Genomic DNA, 20,238 nt, shown 5'->3' on the forward strand with positions numbered 1-20,238 from the left:
AGACAACACCTGAAAAAGAATGACACACACACACGATTTATCTCTTTCCTGGGTAGAGATATAAAGACCCTAAATAAAATATTAAACAGATTGCACAGTAGACCTGGCATGATCGCGCTGACTTATTCCTGAATGCAAAAGTGGCTCAATATTGATGAGCAACGACAGAAACCCCACAAGATCATGGTCAACAGAGGTTGGAAAACTCCAGCCCACTGGCTGGCCATGTAGCTTTACAATTTAAACACCAGTGCCGTCCGTGGCTGCTTTTCAGGGATGAGATCAGAGTGGAATGATGGCAACAGAGACCTGTGTCCTCCAAGCCTAAAATATTTACTATCTGGCCTGTAAGAGAGAGTTTGCCAACCCCAGGTTTATAAGATGCAAAACAAAAATAAAAACAAAAGCAAAAATTAGCGGAGGGAGGGGTAGAATGTCTGGTTTATTCCTAAAGGAAACTCTCCGTGGATTGAGAGGAATAGGAAGCGGTCCTAGCTCTGAGAGCCCACGCCAGCACTGTCCTGCATAACACCAGGCTTCCTCCCTTCCTGGACTCTGTGCCTTTGGCGGCCTCTCCTGATCATCTGCACATGACCCAGAGAAACCACCAAAGCGGAGCTGTCAGGAGCCTGACTGCCAGAGTTCAAATCTCACCACTCCAGCCACGTGATCTTGGACAACTACCTAACTTCTCTATTCTGCAATTAGCGAATCTGTAAAATAGAAAAATAACAGTTCCAATCTGATAGAGTTATTCAGAGGAATAAATGTATAATGTGCTCAAAACGGCACCCAGCACATAAAAGCAACCTAAGTGTTATTACTATTACTGATAAATGTGCTGCTGCTGCTGTCATGCAGATCACGTTAGCTTCTTGGCCAAGGACTCACATTCCCACAAACTGCCGGCAGGAGCAATGCTGGCCACACATTTTCCAGAAAGTCAATCAGCTGCATGTTTCCATAGCCTTAAAAATGTGCCTACACTTTGACCCAGCAAATCTATTCTAGAAATCTACCCAAAGAAAGTACATGGATATGCTTAAATATTTAAGTTCATTTAAAACACTGAAAAACTGGAAACTGAAGTGCCCAACTGTGAGGAGCTGTCTGGGAAAACCATACATTCATGATTAAAGTGACGCTATAGAAATGCATTTACTGACATGGGAAGTCATGCAGAGCTGGTGATACTTATAAAGGGTTAAATTCTGTATCTCACTTTAATAAAAGGCCTAAACCCCAATGTTCACAGTGATTACATCTAAATAGTGATGTTACTAATGTTTTATTTATTCCTTTTATCAAAAATTTAGACTTTTCATTGTGTACAAGTATTCCCTGTAAGGTTTAAAGCTTTTTAAAAAGTTTTTAATTTCTATTTTTTATTTACTTGAAAAGCAGAGTTACAGAGAGAGGAGGAGAGATGGGGAGGCGGTGAGAGGGGGAGAGAGAGAGAGAGATCTTCAATCCACTGGTTCACTTGCCAAATGGCTGCAATAGCCAGGCTGCGCCAGGCAGAAGCTAGGAGCCCAGAGCTTCTTCTGGGTCTCCCATGTGGATGCAGGGTCCCAAGCACTTGGACCATCTTTCACTGCTTTTCCCAGGCACATTAGCAGGATAGAAGTGGAACAGCCAGGTCTTGAACAGGTACACATATGGGACACTGGCGTCTCAAATGGAGGCTTAACCTGCTATGGTACAACACCTACCCCAGAAATTAAAAACTTTGAAAATAAAGAAGAGTAGCAGGATGCCTCAAAAGACAACACACAGAATCAAAGGCATTTTAAATCATACATCTAACAAGGGATTTTTATCTAGAATATACAGAGAACTCACACAATTCAGTAACAACAACAAAACTCTGATCTCAAAATAGGCAATGAATTTAAAAAGACCTTCCTCCAAAGAAGAAACACAAGTGGCCAATAAGCACATGGGAAGATGCTCAACATCACTGGCCATGAGAGAAATGCAAAGCAAAGCCACGATTAAAAAAAAAATAAAGTCACTCATGAGGACAGCTATACTGAAGAAGTCAGATGACAGTGAGTGTACTGTCGCACGTTTTGGTGTAAAGCTGTGCAGGTGCTCTGGACAACAGTCTGGCCGTACCTCCAATGGTCAGTTTCCTAATAACCCGGCAATTCCACTCCTGGATATACGTCTAGCACAAAAACATGTGCACAACTGTTCAAAGCAGAATTATTCATAATAGCCCAAAAGTCTAAAGGATTCAAATGTCCATCAACTGATGAATGGATAAAGGCATAGTATTTGGTAACAAAAAAGAATGCAGAACATATTACAAAAGAGAATGACACATATTACAACATGAGTGGAACTTGAAAACATTATGCCTAGTGGAAAAAGCTCATCAGCAAAGAGCACATGTTATATGGGTCCATTAACATGAAATGTTCAGGACAGGCCAATCAAGAGAAACAAAAAGTAGAGTGGAGGTTGCCGTGGGGCAGGGTTGGGAAGAAATGAGAGATGACTGCTATTGAGTAGAGGGTCTCTTTGTGGAGAGATTAAAATATCCTAAAATTGGTTACAGTGATGGTTGCACAACTCTGTTAAATACTAAAAAACACTGCATTACATACTTTACATGGGGGCTTAAGTAGATTATCTCAATAAAACTATTAAAGTAAAAATGATCAAATGCAAACATGTAACTTCAAACAAAAGAACAGAAGGAGCAATCCCAAGTGTTTATTCTATAGGAAGAGTCAAACAGGTATTTTGACAGAATAAGCAACAGGCCACCGCAGAATCTATACCTTACCATGCTCAGTTTTCACGGAGGACCCACCCTGCCTATACCTTCCTCACCCCTCAAAGCTCCAGGGCAGACACAGAGCTGGCAAGGAGACTTCATAACTTCTGGTCACACCAGCTGGTCTACTGCTCAGTGACTTTGGTCCCCATTTTGATCCTGAGTCCTACAGGTAAACTTCCCTCTAATCGTTCGCCATCATCTTTGACAGGAATCATGCAGGTGGCGAAAATCATAACTCTCATATGAATTAATTTGTTTTCAGCCCTGCAATCTTTTATTTGTCCCCTTGGTCCTCCTCAGCTTCTGAACTCCCCTCCCTCTCTCTTGCTTCATTGTGCTTCTGCCCAACCCGCCCTTGGTTTAAAACCTGCTCTTCCCTCTCCGTCCATCAGCCCCCACAACTAAATGTGGCTGGAAGGGGCATCAAACCAGCTGCCTGGTCCCACTCTGAGTTCATGTCACAGCTTCAAGGGGGCCCAGTGCCATCCACTTTCCTGATCTACTTTTCCTGGCCCTTGGAGAATTCAGTTAATGTTTGATGGATACATGAATGCCTAAGTGGGGGAGAGGGGCAGCCATAGGGAAATGGTTGTTTATCAAGTTTACAATTCTGCGACGTTAATAAGATAGGCTTAAATGAATGCTTTGTCCAGCCAGATTCCCCCATCATGGACAGAGGGGAAGGGGAGAAAAGAGTGAGAAGTGGACACTTGTGGTTTCTGATAAGGCATCCCACTTCTCGCCCCTGGATGCACACTTGTGGGGATCAGAAAGCAGCGCCACCCAGAGGTCGCCAGGGGAACTGGGGCATTGGACACCTGACAGAAGGTGGCTGCGCTGGTATCACAGCAAGCGCGCCACAGAGAAGACATTTCCTGTGAACCCCAGTTGTCACAGGAGAGCTGCCCACCTCTTCCACTCCCAGAAAGGGCTTGCAAAGCTAACAGAGAGGGAAAGAGGAAGGAGACCTTGAAGGACCTTGGGGCTATGATGAGATGGTGAGCAGACGCAACACAGATGTCAGAGTGGACGCACGACCAAGGATCCCCTTCCATGGAGCTCATGACATTATGGAAGCCCAGCCCAGAGTCTGGATGAGGGGAGGAGGGGAGGGTGAGGGAGATAAAAGAAAGCCCAAACTGATGAAATTTAACCCTAAAATGCTGAAGATTACCAGGACTTTCCTGTCATCAGGAAAAAATGTGGGCTCCAAGGAGAGATCAAGTTGACTTACTGAAAAAAAATAGTTCTATCTTTAACACACTTAAGGATGAAAATATTATTCCTGCTAATACACTAATCTGACTTCTGATGGAGTTGTTTCGAGTCTACTTCTTCCTTCTCTCCACCAGAAAGTCCAAGAATAAGTTAGCATACCCACAAGCACAGCCCCCCAACCCCGAGAAACAGGGCTGCTCTTCCATATCCTAACCCAGATGTGTCAAAGCCAACTACCCTTCTGACATGAGTGGAGTCTCATACTCCACAGCTCCGAAAGGCAAATGGCCTATGTTCTCCAATTCCGAGTTTGTTCTTGACCTCATTCTGCAAGAGCTAGGCATCTAGTCTTTGAACATGGCAAGGAGGGGAAGAAATGCAAAAGGCTTGATTTTTGACGTGTCATCCCAGGCTTCAATAAGAAGGCTGGCCATTACAACATTATCCTCCTATGCCCATGCTCCAAGACCCTTCATCACCCAGTCAGCCAACCAAGCCAACCAAGCCAGACTGGAAGCCTCTGCAATTTCAGCTAATAGCCAACATTCAGTTCCTCAGCAACCAGGGCCAGGTAACAAAGACTTGTTTCTCTCAGCTTGATCCAGGCTAATGGGCACCCTAATCCCTCCAAAGACTCAAATCAGCAGGGCACATTCCAAACATTTACTCTCCCATCATCATTCAGTGGGCCTAACACATTTCAGGAACAGGGAGAGCAACATTGTCAGCAACAATCCTAACTCTGAAGTCAAGACGGGGGCAGGAGCAGGGGCAGAATTGATATCCTCTCCCAGGATGACCACTTGAATCAAAGAGAAAAGTTTCTGGTCAAATTCATTGATGCCTATGCTTATGTTGTTAAACTCTGGGTCACTACATGGAACTCTACAGCTGCGTATAAAGCAGGAGTCTCTGGTTATTTTTTTTTTTTTTTTATGATTTTAAGCAGGCCTTCATTGCCTATGTCAATCGAGAAGTAAATATTCCAGACAGGGTTGAAAGTAAAGTAATTTCTCTCTTAGTATAAATCATGATCATCAAGATAATAATAACGATCCAACACTGGAATTATTGTGAAGCTCTGAGTTGGTATCTGTGAGGGTATTCTATGACCTGTCAAGCTGTCATGATAAATGTTCTTGTTGATGCTGCTAGCATCATCAGTTTGAGTCCCAATACTTCCACTCCAAGCACAACAGCTGTGTTGACTGGAATAACAATAGGATTATTCCTCAAATTCTTTAATAGCCCAAGGTTTGAGAAACAGACTATCTGCTCACACATACATAAGTACAAACACATATGTAATGTCCAAGTACTCATGCCTACACGTAGATCAAACCCTCAGATATGCAAGTACCCTGACTTCAGACCTACCCCACCCCAAGCCTACAAACCGCTTGCGCCCCCTGAAACCACACAGACATATGCCCACGGTCAGCTACCATGTTGATTCAGCAGAACTCTACACACTCATAACAGAAAGTGCTTAATTACTTCCACAAGTGGAACACTGGGCTTTCACCCTCTTGTTGACACTCGCTGTTGTCCAGCCTTGTTGTCTGTTGAGGGTATTATAACTCTGCAGGCTCTGGCTCCAAGCTTGATCGGCAGAGACGGGAAGGGAAGATCTTTAACCAAGGCGCCCCACTGCTTCCACAGGCCTGGCGAGTGTGCCCAACCCAGCAGTCAAGCAGATGCTGAGAGTCCTGATCCTCTCACTCGGCCCATCCCAGGGGGAGGATTCACATGGGGTGGGGGCCCTGTGGGGAGTCCTGGCTCACTAACTTTTCCCAGAATCAGGAGCCCAAGATAGACACTTGGCCCCTGACTTGATCCTCATGAGGGCCGCATGACCACATACACCCACGCAGAAAGCCTGGAGGATCAGATTCTATTCAAGAGGTTGAGTGAAAGAAGATCCCATCAGATCCTTCAAATCTATGGAGAAAGCAATGAAACACCACTCATTCAGAATCTGTGATGATTCCAGTCGGGCCTGGGCGAAAGCTTACCCTGCCTTCATTCTGCTTGCGCAGACAGTTTCGCTTCACAAGAGTTCCAACAAACTACTTAAGAGAAAAACTATTTTTGAAGGACGTCCCAGGACTGCAGAAACATTCATCAAACTACAGACACTAATATTAGCGATCTTAAATTCAATTTTGAAAGGATTTGGGGGGAGCCCACCATGTGCCAAAGTCAATTGCCTTTCTAGTTACTACATGCATTTTCATACGCAAAATCACATTGCTTTTCAAATATTTGCTATGTTGAACTGGCTACTAATTCACCCTGATTTCCTCTGCCTCAGTTAGTGTCGAGGGGTGTTGAAGACACGGGCTAGGTTCATAATCTTCCTCGAGTCCCCTCAGAATAGGCTGCACTCAGCAGTGAGCTCACCAGCTTCCAAGTGCTGGCTGGACCCAGTCTAGAGGGGAGACAGGACCAATGGCAATAGGAAGGCATCACCATAGACCCTGGAGAGGACTTCCTGTCCAGAGACTATCAAAGAAATTGGAGAATGTCCCTGTAGGAAGATGAACCTTTGCTCTCTAAAGCCACTTGGGGAAGGGGTCCTGGCAGGATTGGGGTAGAGGTGGAGGCGGAGGCAGGGAGGGCTGCTCGGAGGGAGCTGGGGCCTCCTCCTCCCTGATGGGGCCCTGGAGTTTGCCAGACAAGTTTCACCCCGGGCTGTCCCCCCTGCAGTGAGCATGGGGGGGAGGGGAGGGGTGCACCCCCAAGGAGACCACAGGAATGCCAAGCAGGGGAAAGGCGCCCGGAGCCAAGGGCTCCAGCAACAAGGATCCAATATCGGCGGGTGACTCCAGCCCCCGTAACAGGAGAGACCGTAAAGTATGTGCTCTGCTTCCCAACCAGCAAACACAGCAAATAACCAATTACTCCAAATAGCTAACAGATTGCAGCTCTGATTTCCCTCCCTCGCCTCCCCTGTGCCTTCACTTGTCATTTGATGGGCGATTTGTATTTGCTCTGAGAAAATGAGAGAAAGAATGAGTCACAAAGGAAGGTCCAGATTCCACCGGTGACGGGCATCAAACCTCCCTCATCAGAACTAGCGGGCCTGGGGGTAGGCGGGCTTCACCGGCAACACATCTAAACCAGAGACGTTCGTAAGGGAGCAGAGGTCTGGGACGCTCGAGCACATACCGTCATTCCCACTCACCCAACGTGGCCCAATACACGTCCCCAGGAAACCCACAGGAGGAGAACCCGAGCATCTTCCCAATTAGCACACTTGACACGTGCACAAGTGCAGGTAACAGCATGAATGCTGAGAGACTCCTCCAGAGGTGCAACCATGAAGTTCAGAGCCAGCTGCCCCGGATGCCTTCTGGAAACGCTTCCTCACTTGGGAGCCACACCCTGTAATTGATGCCTTGGCTCAGAAAAGCTCTGCTTCAAAGTCTTGGGGTAAATTGTCAGTACTCAGGAGTCGCAATGAGGCATTTCCCCCTACCCACCCAAAAAAAGACTTGGCATTAAGGGCAATGGGGCTGCCCTTGGAGAATCTGACCATGAAATAAATGCAGAGCAGGTCAGAGCAAGGAGAGACGACATCATCTCAACAGGGAAAAATGCCTTCTCCACTAAGCCTTAACCGGAAGTGGGACGAGTGCCTGCCTACATCTAGAGAAAGAACAGGTCAGTGAGGAAGGAACAGACAGGTCCAGAAAGAGCAGTGAGGGTTGAACGAGGACAGTTGTCCAGAGCAGCGCCTCGGCGGACAGGAAGCCTAGGCCAGGGACCAACACTGCCTCTGGAAACGGATGATCAGTCACAGAGACTCTTCGGCTCACTCTGGCTTCTGTCTGGTCTCCAGCAATCCGTCTTCCCAATTGCGGAGCCCATAGAGAAAGCAAGGGCTGGCCAGCGTCCAGGGTCACATGCCCCGGGCAGACCTCCTGCTTACTGTGAACTCGTAAACTCGTAGCCTCGGCTGAGAAGTTTAAACAACGTGCCTCCAACCCTGAAAAAAACCCGCCCAGCAAGTGTCTGAACCCACCAGGTTAAGAATGCGCTCAGCCAAGACTACAGAAATTTCCCGAAAGGGACACTGCTGGGCCGTGGGTCTGCTGGGAGCGACTCTCCTTACTTTTAAACTCCCACAGAGGCGCCCACAGCACTCTGGATAACACCTGACCACCACCACAAATGCAGCAAACAAACTGCAGCCCAGGGGGAAAGCCCCAGGGGAGGGTCCGACTCCTCTTCCCTCTCCCACCCTCCTGGACTTCTGACTGGCAAAGAAACACTACAGCAAATCTAAACTATTTCCTTCTCCCTTTTATCTGAGTGTGGCATTAGAAGGGGCCATGTGTTAACGGACAGAATCTAGCTATTGTCCCAGCACTTGACAAGCAAGGACTTCCCTCCCCGAGGCCAACCAAAACACAGAGAGAACATCTTCTGGTGCAAAATAAAAGCATAAGCTGAGAAACAAGACAAATGCTATGCTGAAGAGCTGAATGAGAACCAGAAGCAAACAAGCTGTTGATTTCTGTTCACAAATGCGGCCCTGAAGGACAGAAAACCTGCTTGATGAGCAACACGACTGTCCAACTTAAAACTACAGCAAAGGCTTTGATTTCCAGCAAAATGACAACCCAGACAACCAGAGAAACCCTCCAAGAAAGAAGACCTAAATTAACATATATCTTTAAAATCCACTTTAAATGCATGACTGAGTTAATGGGAATGTAAAGAAAATCCTTAAGGGCAGATGAGAAAGGAAAAATCCCAAAGAACTAAGGAGCCAGAATGCATACTAAGGGACCCAAAAGCCACAAGCTGAACATTTAGTTGTAAGTGAATCTGGGTTTGTAGTGTCTCCAGGCATGTGGTGAAAGTAAACACACACACTCTTTGGAAGAATGTGACTTCCATCCAGGCCTCAAGGAATTCTGAGACAAAGTTCCAAGGAACATGAGTTCACAATCAAAAAATAGAAAAACACATAAGGAGCGAGACACCATGAGCAAGAGCCAGCTCGAGCCAACCGAGGCAAAACTCAAACCTGCCAGGACGACAGGGATCAGAATGGTCAGAAGTGGGGCTTTGGGGGTGGGAGAGGGGAATATTTAAAGAAATAAAAGGCATTAAAAATACAGAAAAAGGGACAAGGGACCTTTGAAGAGAAACAAGAAGATGGGGGGAGGTGGACTTTGAGAAATAAAAATAGTTGAAACCAAAAGATGGAGTTAAATAGAACACTAGAAATAGCTAAAAATACTTGTTGAACTAGAAGATATATCTTCAGAAATTAGCCACAGTGCAACAAAAAGAAGCAGGTAATATGAAAGAAAGCTTAACTGACTTGGAGAATAGAGATGGTCATGCAGAGAGAATGGGGGATCTGTAATATCTGAAGAGAGAATGATTGAGAACTCCCCAGAAGTCATGCATTAACAAAAAGTCCTCAGATTTAGGAAGAGAATAGCACCATGACAGCCAGAAGACAGAGGTGACAGAAAGTAACTGACAGTGAAACTAGCGTCTTCCAGAGTAAGAGTGAGACAAAAACATCTCCAGGCAATTAAAAAGTGAAAGCATGTGTAACGGAGGGGCCTCACTGCAGGAAGCTAAACGGGCTCTGCTTCAGGAAGACGGAAATGGTCCCAGGAGGAGGAAGGCTGACACACACACACAAACAGTAAACACGGCACAGCTAAAAGTAGATTCCTTTAAAAGTAATTTGAGGGTGGCGGTCGTGGTGCAGGTTAAACTGCTACCTGGGAGACCTGCATCCCGTATCAGAGTGCCCAGGGTACAGTCCCACCTCCATTTCCAATCCAGCTTCCTGCTAGTGTGCACCCCCGGAGGCAGCAGACGATGGTTCAACTACTTGGGCCCCTGCCACCCACATAGGAGTTCCAGGTTCCTGGCTTCAACCTGGCCCAGCTACAGCTATAGCAGGCATTTGGGGAGCGAACCAGCAGATGAAAGATCTCTCTCTCCTTCCCTCCCTCTCTCCGTCCCCTGTCACTCTTTCAAATAAATGAAAATTTGAAAAATGATAATTTTAATATGAATAGGGTTATGTAGAAGAACCTATTGAGGATAATTAGAATATATTTTGGCATATTTTAATAAGTTTGCACTGTATGCATGTGTTGAAATCACCCACTATATCCCATGAAGATGTATTACATATGAATCAAAAATGCCTAATTAAAAATATTTCCAGCTGAATATTTTTTAAAAGTAATAATGCTTTTAAAATTTAGCTTTTGAATTTGGAATGAAAATATCAAGCACATGTTTGTACATTGGTAGGTGATTAGAGGGCAAGCAGTCTAAGTTCCTTGTAACAGTCTAGAAACAGCTACAAGCACCAATTAAAACTAGGCTTTTCTACATCAAACATGCATGTTAAAATGTCTGTACTATCACCAAGGGAATAGGAACAAGGTAAGTTCTGAAGCTAAAAACGGAAGGGGGAATGAAAAAAGAGAAAGGGATTTTTCAATCCAAAAAGGAAGAAAAAATGAAGGGAGAAAAAAAGGAAAGGGCTGATACAAAATAAGGCAGCAGAAATAAACCCACACAAGTCAGCAATGATTTTCAGAAAGTACTTCTAAAAAGCGGACTTCATGTACTTGCTGTCAGAGGAGACAACATCGAAAACAAACTCACGGAAAAGCTGAAGGCACGAAGATCAACTAGAAAACCAGGACTACTGCTGGGACCCATGTGGGAAACAGCAGGTTATGCCACGCCTACAATGCTGGCATCCCCACGTCCATGCCAGTTAGTCTTGGCTGCTGCACTTCTGGTCCAGCACCCTGCTAATGCACCTAGGAAAAGAGTGGAAGATGGCCCAAGTACTTGGACTCCTGTCACTCACATGGGAGACCTGGGTGGAGTTCCAGACTGCTGGCTTTAGCCAGGACCAGCCTCAGCCACTGTAGCCATCTGGGGAGTAAACCAGCAGATAGAAAAACTCTAACTCTGCCTTTCAAATAAACAAACATGTCCTTTAAAGACAGAGAGCATCCTGGTGCAACACATTAATGTGAGTGAAACATAACTTTAAGAAAAACTTTCTAGCACAGATTTTAAAAGGAAGCAGGGCAAAGCTACTACACGTTATTAAAAGATCCAATGATCCAGGAAACTAAGGATTCTAACTTGTTTGTGCCCAATAACCAATCACAAACTAGATAAAAGAAAAGTAGACAGCATTACAAGGAAAAACTGACAAATGTCACATCAAAGCAGGATGTTTTAATACACCTCTCTCAGAAACTGATAAATCACATGTACATAAAAATCAAAAGGAGCATAGATTTGAACAACACAATTAGGAGCCTTCATTGTGGCACTGCCACTTGCAATCTCAGCATCCCATATGAGCGTGGGTTCAAGTCCCAGTTGCTCCATATCCAATCCAGCTCCCTGCTAATGTACTTGGGAAAGCAGAAGATGGACCAAGTGCTTGGGTTCCTACCACTCACATGGGAGACCCAGAGAGAGTCCCAGGCTCCTGGCTTCGGCCTGGTCCCAGCCCTGGTCATTGCAGCCATTTGGGAAGTGACCAGAAGATGGAAGATCTTTCTCTCCCCCTCTCTGTCACTCTTCCAAATAAGTAAAATAAACATTTTTTTTAAAAGATAACACAACTGGGGCTGACACTGTGGCGCAGTGGGTTAAAGCCCCAGCCTGCAGAGCCAGCATCCCATATGGGTGCCAGTTCGAGCACCGGCTGCTCCTCTTCCAATCCAGCTCTCTGCTATGACCTGGGATAGCAGCAGAAGATGGCCCAAGTCCTTGGGCCCCTGCACCCAAGTGGGAGACCTGGAAGAAGCTACTGGCTCCTGGCTTCGGGTCAGCTCAGCTCTGGCCATTGTGGTCATTTTTAGTGAACCAGTGGAATGGAAGACCTCTCTCTCTCTGGCTCTACCTCTCTCTGTAGCTGTCTTTCAAATAAATAAAATAATTCTCTTTAAAAAAAAGAAAGATAACACAACTAATAAGTCCCATTATAAATGAACACATTCTATGTATTTGGAGAATACACATTCTTTCCAAGCATAAACAGGACAGTAATAAAAGTTGACCAATTATTAGGCCATAAAGCAGGTATCATGTCATTTCTAAGTATCACTATACTAGGACTATATACTCTGGACCACAGTACACATTAGCAAGAAAACATCAAAAAGATAACTTAAATAAAAGGACTTCCAAAATGTATTTTGAGACAACTCAGGTGTCAAAATGAAATAACAGAAATTGGGGGGGGGGGGACAAAATAGAAAATAAAATAGTATTTGTCAAAAATTGTGGGACAGCAGTACTTAGAGGGAATTTTATAGCCCTAAATGTTTACACAGAGTTTAAAAGAAAAAGGATGGAAATGAAAAGAAATTAGGAAAGTAGAAAGTTAGGAAACAATAAAGAAAAACTAAAAATTGAGTTCTTGAAAAGAATCTGATGGGGCCGCTGCCTTGGCTCATTTGGTTGATTCTCCGCCTGCAGCACCGGCATCCCATATGGGCACCAGGTTCTAGTCCCGGTTGCTCCTCTTCCAGTCCAGCTCTCTGTTGTGGCCCAGGAAGGCAATGGAGATGGCCCAGGTACTTGGGCTGCTGCACCCGCATGGGAGACCAGAAGGAGGCACCTGGCTCCTGGCTTCGGATCAGCATAGTGCCAGCCGTAGCAGCCATTTAGGGGGTGAACCAATGGAAGGAAGACCTTTCTCTCTCTCTCTCTCTCACTTCTAACTCTATCTGTCAAATAAAAAAAAAAACCAACTTATTAAAAAAAAAAAAAAGAATCTGACAAAGTCTGACCAGAGTAAAAATAAAATCTTAGGAATGAAAAGAGGTATAACTAGATGGAGAATAATTTTTTTGAAATTTAAGAGGTTATTATGAAAAATTTTATGCCAATATTTTAGAATGAAATGGATAAACATCTATAAAATATAAATCACCCAAAGTAAATCACACAGTAACAGAAAATCTCAAGGGTCCTCTAAATATTGATAAAATGACATTAGCAGTTTAAAGTATCCCCAAGAAGATTATTGAGTCTAGACAGTTTTACAAGTGAAATCCACAAACATTTAAACACAGATAATGGCCATCTTATGTCATTCTTTGAGAGACTAGAAAAAGCATATGTACCCCAAATCACTTTATAGGATTACTATTACCTAGATACCAAAACCTGAAGAAACAGTATGAAAAAGAGAAATTTCAAGCCATTCTCATCCATAAAAATTGATGCAGAAAAAATCTTATTTATTTGCAAACTAAACCCAGCAATGCAGAAAGGTCATACTTTATGACCAAATTAGGTTGTTCTAGAAATGCAAAGTAGTTTAGGCACTTAAAAAAAAAAACTATTAATTAATCACATTAACAGCTCAAAGAAAGAAGGAGGTCATGTAATTACTCAATAGAAACATTTAACAAAATCAATGGAATTTTACAATATTCATTATAACGATTCACCAGATAAATTTCACATTCAGTGGCGAAACACAAAAACTTACTCACTTTCAAGTTGGGGCAGAAAAGAATGTGCTCTATAATTAGCTACATGAAACATCCAACTAGAAGTCCTATCCAGTGCAATAAGACAAGAACAGGATACAACAAAAAGGAAAAAGAACTAACACGTACACAGAAGAATCAAAATTGTGATTAATCACAAATTACCACTGGTTACACAGAAAAGCCAAGATAAGCCACAAATTAACAGAATTAATAAGAATTCAGCAAAGTTTCTGGATATAAGATCAGCATATGAGAATCAATTTCATTTATACATGAGCAAAAGCTAATTGAAAATCCTAAAGTTTTGCTTTTCACATTTCAGTACTTATTTCATGTGGAACTGATGTGTGGGGGTGTGTGTACACATGTGTACTGTGAGGTAGAGCTTAGATTTTACTTTTTCCCACATAGGTAACCATTGAATTCCCATCATCGTAAACTGGCCCGTCCTTTCTTGTTGACCTAAAAATGTAGACAAATATTTTGTCTAAACGAGAGGGTTGAAGTGATAACCCAAGATATCTAAAATCTATGTGACAGGAATTTCAGAGCAAGAGAGTTCAAAACCCAGTCTAGAAATTAAAGAAACTGGGACTGGCGTTGTGGCGTGTGGGGGAGTGAACCAACGGACGGAAGACCTTTCTCTCTCTCTCTCTCTCTCTCTCTCTCTCTCACTGTCTAACACTATCTCTCAAATAAATAAATAAAAATCTTTTTAAAAAAATTTTTTAAAAGTTATATAAGATATGCATTCCTAACAATTGTATATGATTCAAACCTCACACAATATAAAATCAGTCAAGAAAATATGATGGGGATTCCATTAATCAGCTAAACCACATATATAATTCACTTGATCACTACCTTTTAGGCTACATTTTTAATTTGTGTAGATTCATACTATTCCACATCTTGTATGTAAAGCAAGACTATTAAAATGTTTATAGCATGCAACTTCCTACTACAGAAGTCAGACTCCTAAAGAGCGGCTCTGGTGCAGATTTAAGACTTCAAGAAACCATCCTTTTCATGCCATAGTGACTGTTCAAGAGCACAGAGTCACCTGAAAAATAATTCATGGAACTGAAACGTTGAGACCAACGGGTAACAGACAGCTTGAAAGGAATTCTTATTAATAGGAATGCAAAAACCTAAGTAACAGCAAGCATGGCTCAGTCATATATAGTAGCTGTCCTTTCAAACTTCCCTGTAACTGGGATTAATAAACGCTTTCCTTACATTGTGTCTGGCAGCAATGTGACCACAGTTAGGAGCCCAGCGTGTCCACTGCAGCCCCAGCAGGTGAGTTGTGGTTTGCCAACGCTCAAAAGTGTTTGTTCCCAAACATGTTCAGACCAGATATACTAACAAGGTAACTAGATAAATAAGTTACATACTGCAAAAAACTAAATCTGAATTTAAGTAGAAAAGAGATTTTATAGATACTCATTTCATACTTTTTCAAGAGATGAAAGTGCCAGGGGTATCAAACTTTAAGAGGATTCTACACTTGGGCTTTGTTTGTTTGTTTGGCACATATCACTAAGTTCCCATCAAACTTTAATAAACCTAAAGCGGGGCTGGTGCTGTGGTGTAGTGGGTAAAGCCACCATCTACAGTGCTGTCATCCCATATGGGGGCCAGTTCGAGTCCTGGATGCTGCACTTCCAATCCTGCTTTCTGGATTGGAAAGTATATAGAAGCTGGCCCAAGTGCTTGGGCCTCTGCACCCATGTGGGACACCCAGAAGAAGTTCCTGGCTCCTGCCTTCAGACTGGCCCAGCTCTAGCCTGTGTAGAGACCCAGAAGAAGCTCCTGGCTTCAGATCAGCTCAGCTCTGGTCATTGCAGCCATTTGCAGAGTGAACCAGTGGATGGAAGACCTCTCTCTCTCTCTCTCGTTCTACTTCTCTGCAACTCTTTCAAATAAATAAGTAAAATCTTAAATAAATAAGTAAACCTAAAGCTACAAATCACAGTCATGCATTTTAGGTGTGGTTTATTCCCCAAGGATAACATGACAAATCAACATACCAAATTAAAAAAAAAGGGGGGGGGGGCTTAAAACATGCTTGTGGTATGGATATGTGACTTTTAATGGGTCCCTGCTTAAGTTTTTCAACCAGCCAATAAACTACCTGTCTTGATTGCATTAAGTAACAGATTTTCCTTCACAGTGAACTGTAATCCATGACCAAGCGACCAACTGGGTTTACTCCAGGAATACAAGACAACTACACATTATATTAACAGGGCAAGAGAAGACAAAATGATCATCTTAATAAATACCAAACCACATTTGATAAAAACAAACTCCTCATACGTATTTTAAAGCTATGTTTAAACCAACAATACAGGACACAACCTCAACAAAATAAAAAACATCTATCTCACGTTATCATTCATTACCATGATCAATGGGAAAATGGTAGAGATATTCTCTAGAATCATGACTCAATAAGTTTGCTCACTAACATCTCAATTATCAAACTGGAAATTATTCTGGAATATTTTCAGCTATTCTGGAAAAAGGGATAAGGTATAAATATTAGAGAGAAAGTGACATTTATTATTATTTGGAAAAAAAATCTTACCTACCTGGAAAACCCAACAGAATCAATTAACAACTCTCAGAATGAAGGAAGGAATTTAATTTTTCAAAGTAAATAAACAGAAATTTGTTTTCTTATATTCCTAGCAGTAGTCAGAGTCATAAGGGGGGAAAAAGAGATTCTATTTAGAATAGCAGCAAAAGCTATAAAATCCCTAGGAATAAATTTTAACAAGAAATGGGCTGAGCCTATAAAAAGGAAACTGAAATAGTTCCTCCAAGGAACATAAGACAATAGTGGAAATTAACAAATTAAATGTCCAATGATAGGGAGTAGTTAAAATTTTATGAACGTCCATATGACATGCAGTCCTATTTTTAAAAGAACATAAAAATACAGAAAAACATTCACAATATACTTTTAAGTTAAAATGCTGATTATAAAAAGTACAATATGATTCCAATTTTGCAAAAGAAAAAGGTATGCACACGTGCACAAAATAATTTAAAATGTAGGTACATCAAAATCTTAACAGTGCTTATCTTTTAACTTTCTGCCTTACACATTTTTGTGTTTTTCCATGTTTCCTATGATAAACCAGAAAAATTATATGTAAAATTATACATATATGTAATATATATATATCTCCTCCTGCTAGCAACCTGTGTGATACCCACTCCAGCAATGCCACTCCTGGGCACCACAAGTGGGATTTAATTCACCGCCTTTTGTCAGATCCTATCACTGTGCCTCCCCACCCCCAGCAGGTCAGGGACTCCCCCCGCCATGAGCGTGGGATTCCATGAGTGTACACCGAGAACTAGACACCCTAGGCCCAGGGAGGACCTACAACCCACACAGATGACACCTGGGAAATCAGCTTGGGTAGGCTGGGAAATGCAGGAGCTGATCATGGCTCAACCAGCCCTCTCCGAGTCTGCCTGGAGCCAGCTGGAGCCCCTCAGTCACACCTACCCTTCATTGCAGCTGGAAGGAACAGAAAAAATCAGCCTGCCTTGCCCACCCAGGTCCCAGGAGTCAGAAGCAACTTGGATACTCTCTGCTTCCACTGGTCCATGCTGCCCCACCTAGCACCTTCCCAGGACTGGGGCAAATCTCGGATGCACCAGGAGACAACACAGGGCTGTCCTTTGTGGAGACCTACCCACCGTTCCGTTACTACACAGGGCAAAGGGAGCTATTTGCTGCTAGAGCTCAGAAAATACCACCTTGATTCCCCCTCCCCTGTCCCCCTGCAGGCCGACCCCTCCCCCGACCCAGCCCCCCAAGGGAAATTAAGGAGCCCGAAGAGCGGCACCTGATACATACATGAGGACTGGATGGAGAAGACGCCGTGTTAGTGGGGACCAAGCTCGACAGCCCATCTGCAAGCTACAAATTAAACACGCTGGTTAGCAGCAGCAGGTTTGGGGAATCCACGCCAGGGACAGCTCCTAGGACACAGAACTCTCCCGTGCAGGCATCCTCGACTCCTTCTCCAGGAAGACAGCACACGGCGTGGAAGAACACATACTTCCAAATGGAACAAGCCCAGCTCATCCCAGCACCAGCTGGATGACCCTGGGTAAGCCCCCAACCTCTCTGAATTGGCATCCTCATCTGGGAAATGGGCACAATACCCACCTCCCAGGGCCACAGTGCATATGAATGCAATGAAGACCAGGCAAGCCCATTACCAGGTGAAGCCCACGGAACAGCCTCAGCCAGTGCCGGGCTCCGGCCCGCTTCCTCACTGTCCTCGGACCATTGGCTTGGCCGCCTCACCACAGAGCCCTCCCTGCCTTTCCAGTCTGTCTCAGGGAGGCTCCCATTCCCTATCCTGCCTGGCACTTTCCTCTAAGAGCTGAGCCACACCACCCCTGCTTGTGCAAGTACCTGTTTCTGTCTCCTGGAGGACAAGAGCCGGGGCATCCCATGCTGCCCCCAAAGCCTTGGTCTTTGGACTTTAGGAGCTGTGTAAGTGCAGTGAGCCACGCTTTACTGCAAGTAAGCTTCGGCACCAGTTCCTGGCCTGCACGCAGTCTTCCTGCACTGCTAATCATCGTTTTATGGGCCGAGGGCCGAGCGCACCTCCGGGGCTCAGGACTGGAGGCTGGGGACTTTTCAGAGGCCACGACACTAGTCCAGGGGATGGGGAGGCGCGCCAGGTGGAGGAGGACCAGTCTCACAGGTGGACAGGCAAGGAGATGCACGCTGGGCAGAGTGCCAGCAGCTGCTGGTGTAGAGGGAGGGAGAAGCATGGGACAAATGGGCCAGAAGGCAGGCGCGGGAGCAGCCACCAGCAGGGCCCGAGCTGCCAGGGCAAGATGCTGAGTTCTCGGCCTGGAGCAGGAAGCCCAGCGAGGGATCCCTAAGAGCCAAACCCCAGGCTGTCCTCCCGCCACTGGCAGTGAAACCCTAGGGCCCCTCCTGAGGGTGGGGGATGGAGCTCTGCAAGGGGACTTGAGACCCACAGGCCAGACCCATCCTGTGCTGAGGAGGGGCATCACCGAGTGCTCCCTCGGGGCCACTCAGAGCCAGGAGCATGGGCCACAGGGAGGAACGGCCCACAGTACTCAACCAGGGCCTTTGGAAGATCCCAGCAGGCAAAACCCACGCTGGGCATCGTGGGACCCCCAGAAGAGACCGGCCCCACCAGGCAGCAGCACTGCCCCTCCCATCCCCATCCTGAACCCCGCGGAAGCCTTACTGTTATTTTTAATGTGGTTCTTTTTTAGAAAGGTGAGAGAGAAGCCAGCAGTTCACCAGAGCACAGGGGAGAAAATATAAAGCTAAACATAGCGCGGCAAAGATCGGGTCCGGCTGCAGAAATTACACGTTCCCCTTTGGGACTCGGCCATAATTGGCCACTCTGCTGCTGGGGCGCGTTCCCACCTTCACGGTGTCCCAGAGACTATAACTGGAGCAGCAGGCTCAAAATTAGCTTGAGCCCGGGGGCACGGGAGCACGCCAGCCCCACAGCACCCAGGCCGCAGGGTGCAGAACAGGTCTGCACCACCCTTGGATGCCTCCTCCACACAAGTCTGCCAGGCCTGGCTCCTCCTCAACCCCCCTCCCCCGGCCCCTACCTCCACACACGCCGCTACCATATACCCACACACACACCCCCAATCATACCACATACGGGCTATGGGCTCAGACACATACATCTACTACACACACACACACACACACACAAACACATACACACACCCGTCTCTACCACATACACAGATATGTTTCCTACCTATATCCACCAAACACACAGTCCCACTTCCAAGTCCCTGCTCAGGCTCTCTTGGCTGCCAGGCGAGCCCTCCTCCCTCCGCAGCTCTGAGCCCCTGGGCCCAGAGGATGTCCCCAGGCACCCCTCCCTGACGCTCAGCACACGCTGACCCATGGACCGGAGCAGTCCAGGATGCTGGCAGCTGCATCAGTGAGGCACCTCAGCGGTGCCGTGCAATCGCCTGCGTGTGAGACCTGCCACACCCCTCTCGGCTCCCAGCCCGTGCCTTCCCTTTACCCCTGCACAGTACACTGGGTCCAGAAATCCAGGAGACCCCTGTCCCACAGCGGCCTCCGAGAGACCCTAGGGTCTCACTGCCAATGAAGACAGGATGGTCTGGGGCTTGCTCCTCGGGACGCCATCCCAGGCTCTCTGCTCCAGGCTCAGACGAGCAGCCTTGCCCTGGCAGCCCCCGTCCCGCTGGCCCCTCAGCTCTCCAGCGCCCCGCTCTAGCACCCACTTCCTGGCCCTTCGCCCTTTCTCCAGCGTGCCGTGCTTCTTCCCTCCACCTTCGCAGCTGCTGGGGCCCCGCCCAGAGCATGTCACCTGGCTTTGTCCACCTGTGAGCCTGGTCCTCCTTCACCCGCAGCCCTGCAAGCTTTCTTAGCACCAAAGGTGAACGATATGGGGGCAAGAGAGGACACAGAGGTCATCATCTCTCCTCTGGGCCCCAGACCTTCTGGGGGTAGGGAGGGGTGGGTGACGGGCTCTGTTCTCCTTTACGGTTCTCTTCCCATCTTCCTAATCACAGCATCAAGAATGAGTTTAATGAGACAGACAGGTTACTAAGCAAAGGCCTCAGATTTGTTTTAAAGATGGCCATGGAGTCCAAATCAGAGAGACTGAGGGAGCCGGAAAGGGGAGCCCA

General features: G+C 45.7%; 1 protein-coding gene across 27 annotated transcripts in view; it reads right to left on the reverse strand.

Moving 5' to 3' along the window:
- The window catches only part of DYSF (dysferlin), a 189,747-nt gene that overhangs the window by 36,637 nt on the left and 132,872 nt on the right, over positions 1-20,238 (reverse strand). For 17 of the 27 annotated variants that reach the window (XM_002709780.6, XM_002709776.6, XM_089327567.1 and 14 more), the window contains one exon: positions 17,414-17,476. The exons of the other annotated variants lie outside the window; for them this stretch is intronic. In XM_002709780.6, coding sequence (XP_002709826.2) covers positions 17,414-17,476 — 63 coding nt within the window. The remainder of the gene's footprint in view (positions 1-17,413; positions 17,477-20,238) is intronic. 27 annotated transcript variants of the gene reach the window in all.

The sequence above is a fragment of the Oryctolagus cuniculus genome, chromosome 2, assembly GCF_051225735.1.
Source record: "Oryctolagus cuniculus isolate XC-2025 breed Fujian yellow rabbit chromosome 2, ASM5122573v1, whole genome shotgun sequence".
NCBI classification, from domain to species: Eukaryota; Metazoa; Chordata; class Mammalia; order Lagomorpha; family Leporidae; genus Oryctolagus; species Oryctolagus cuniculus.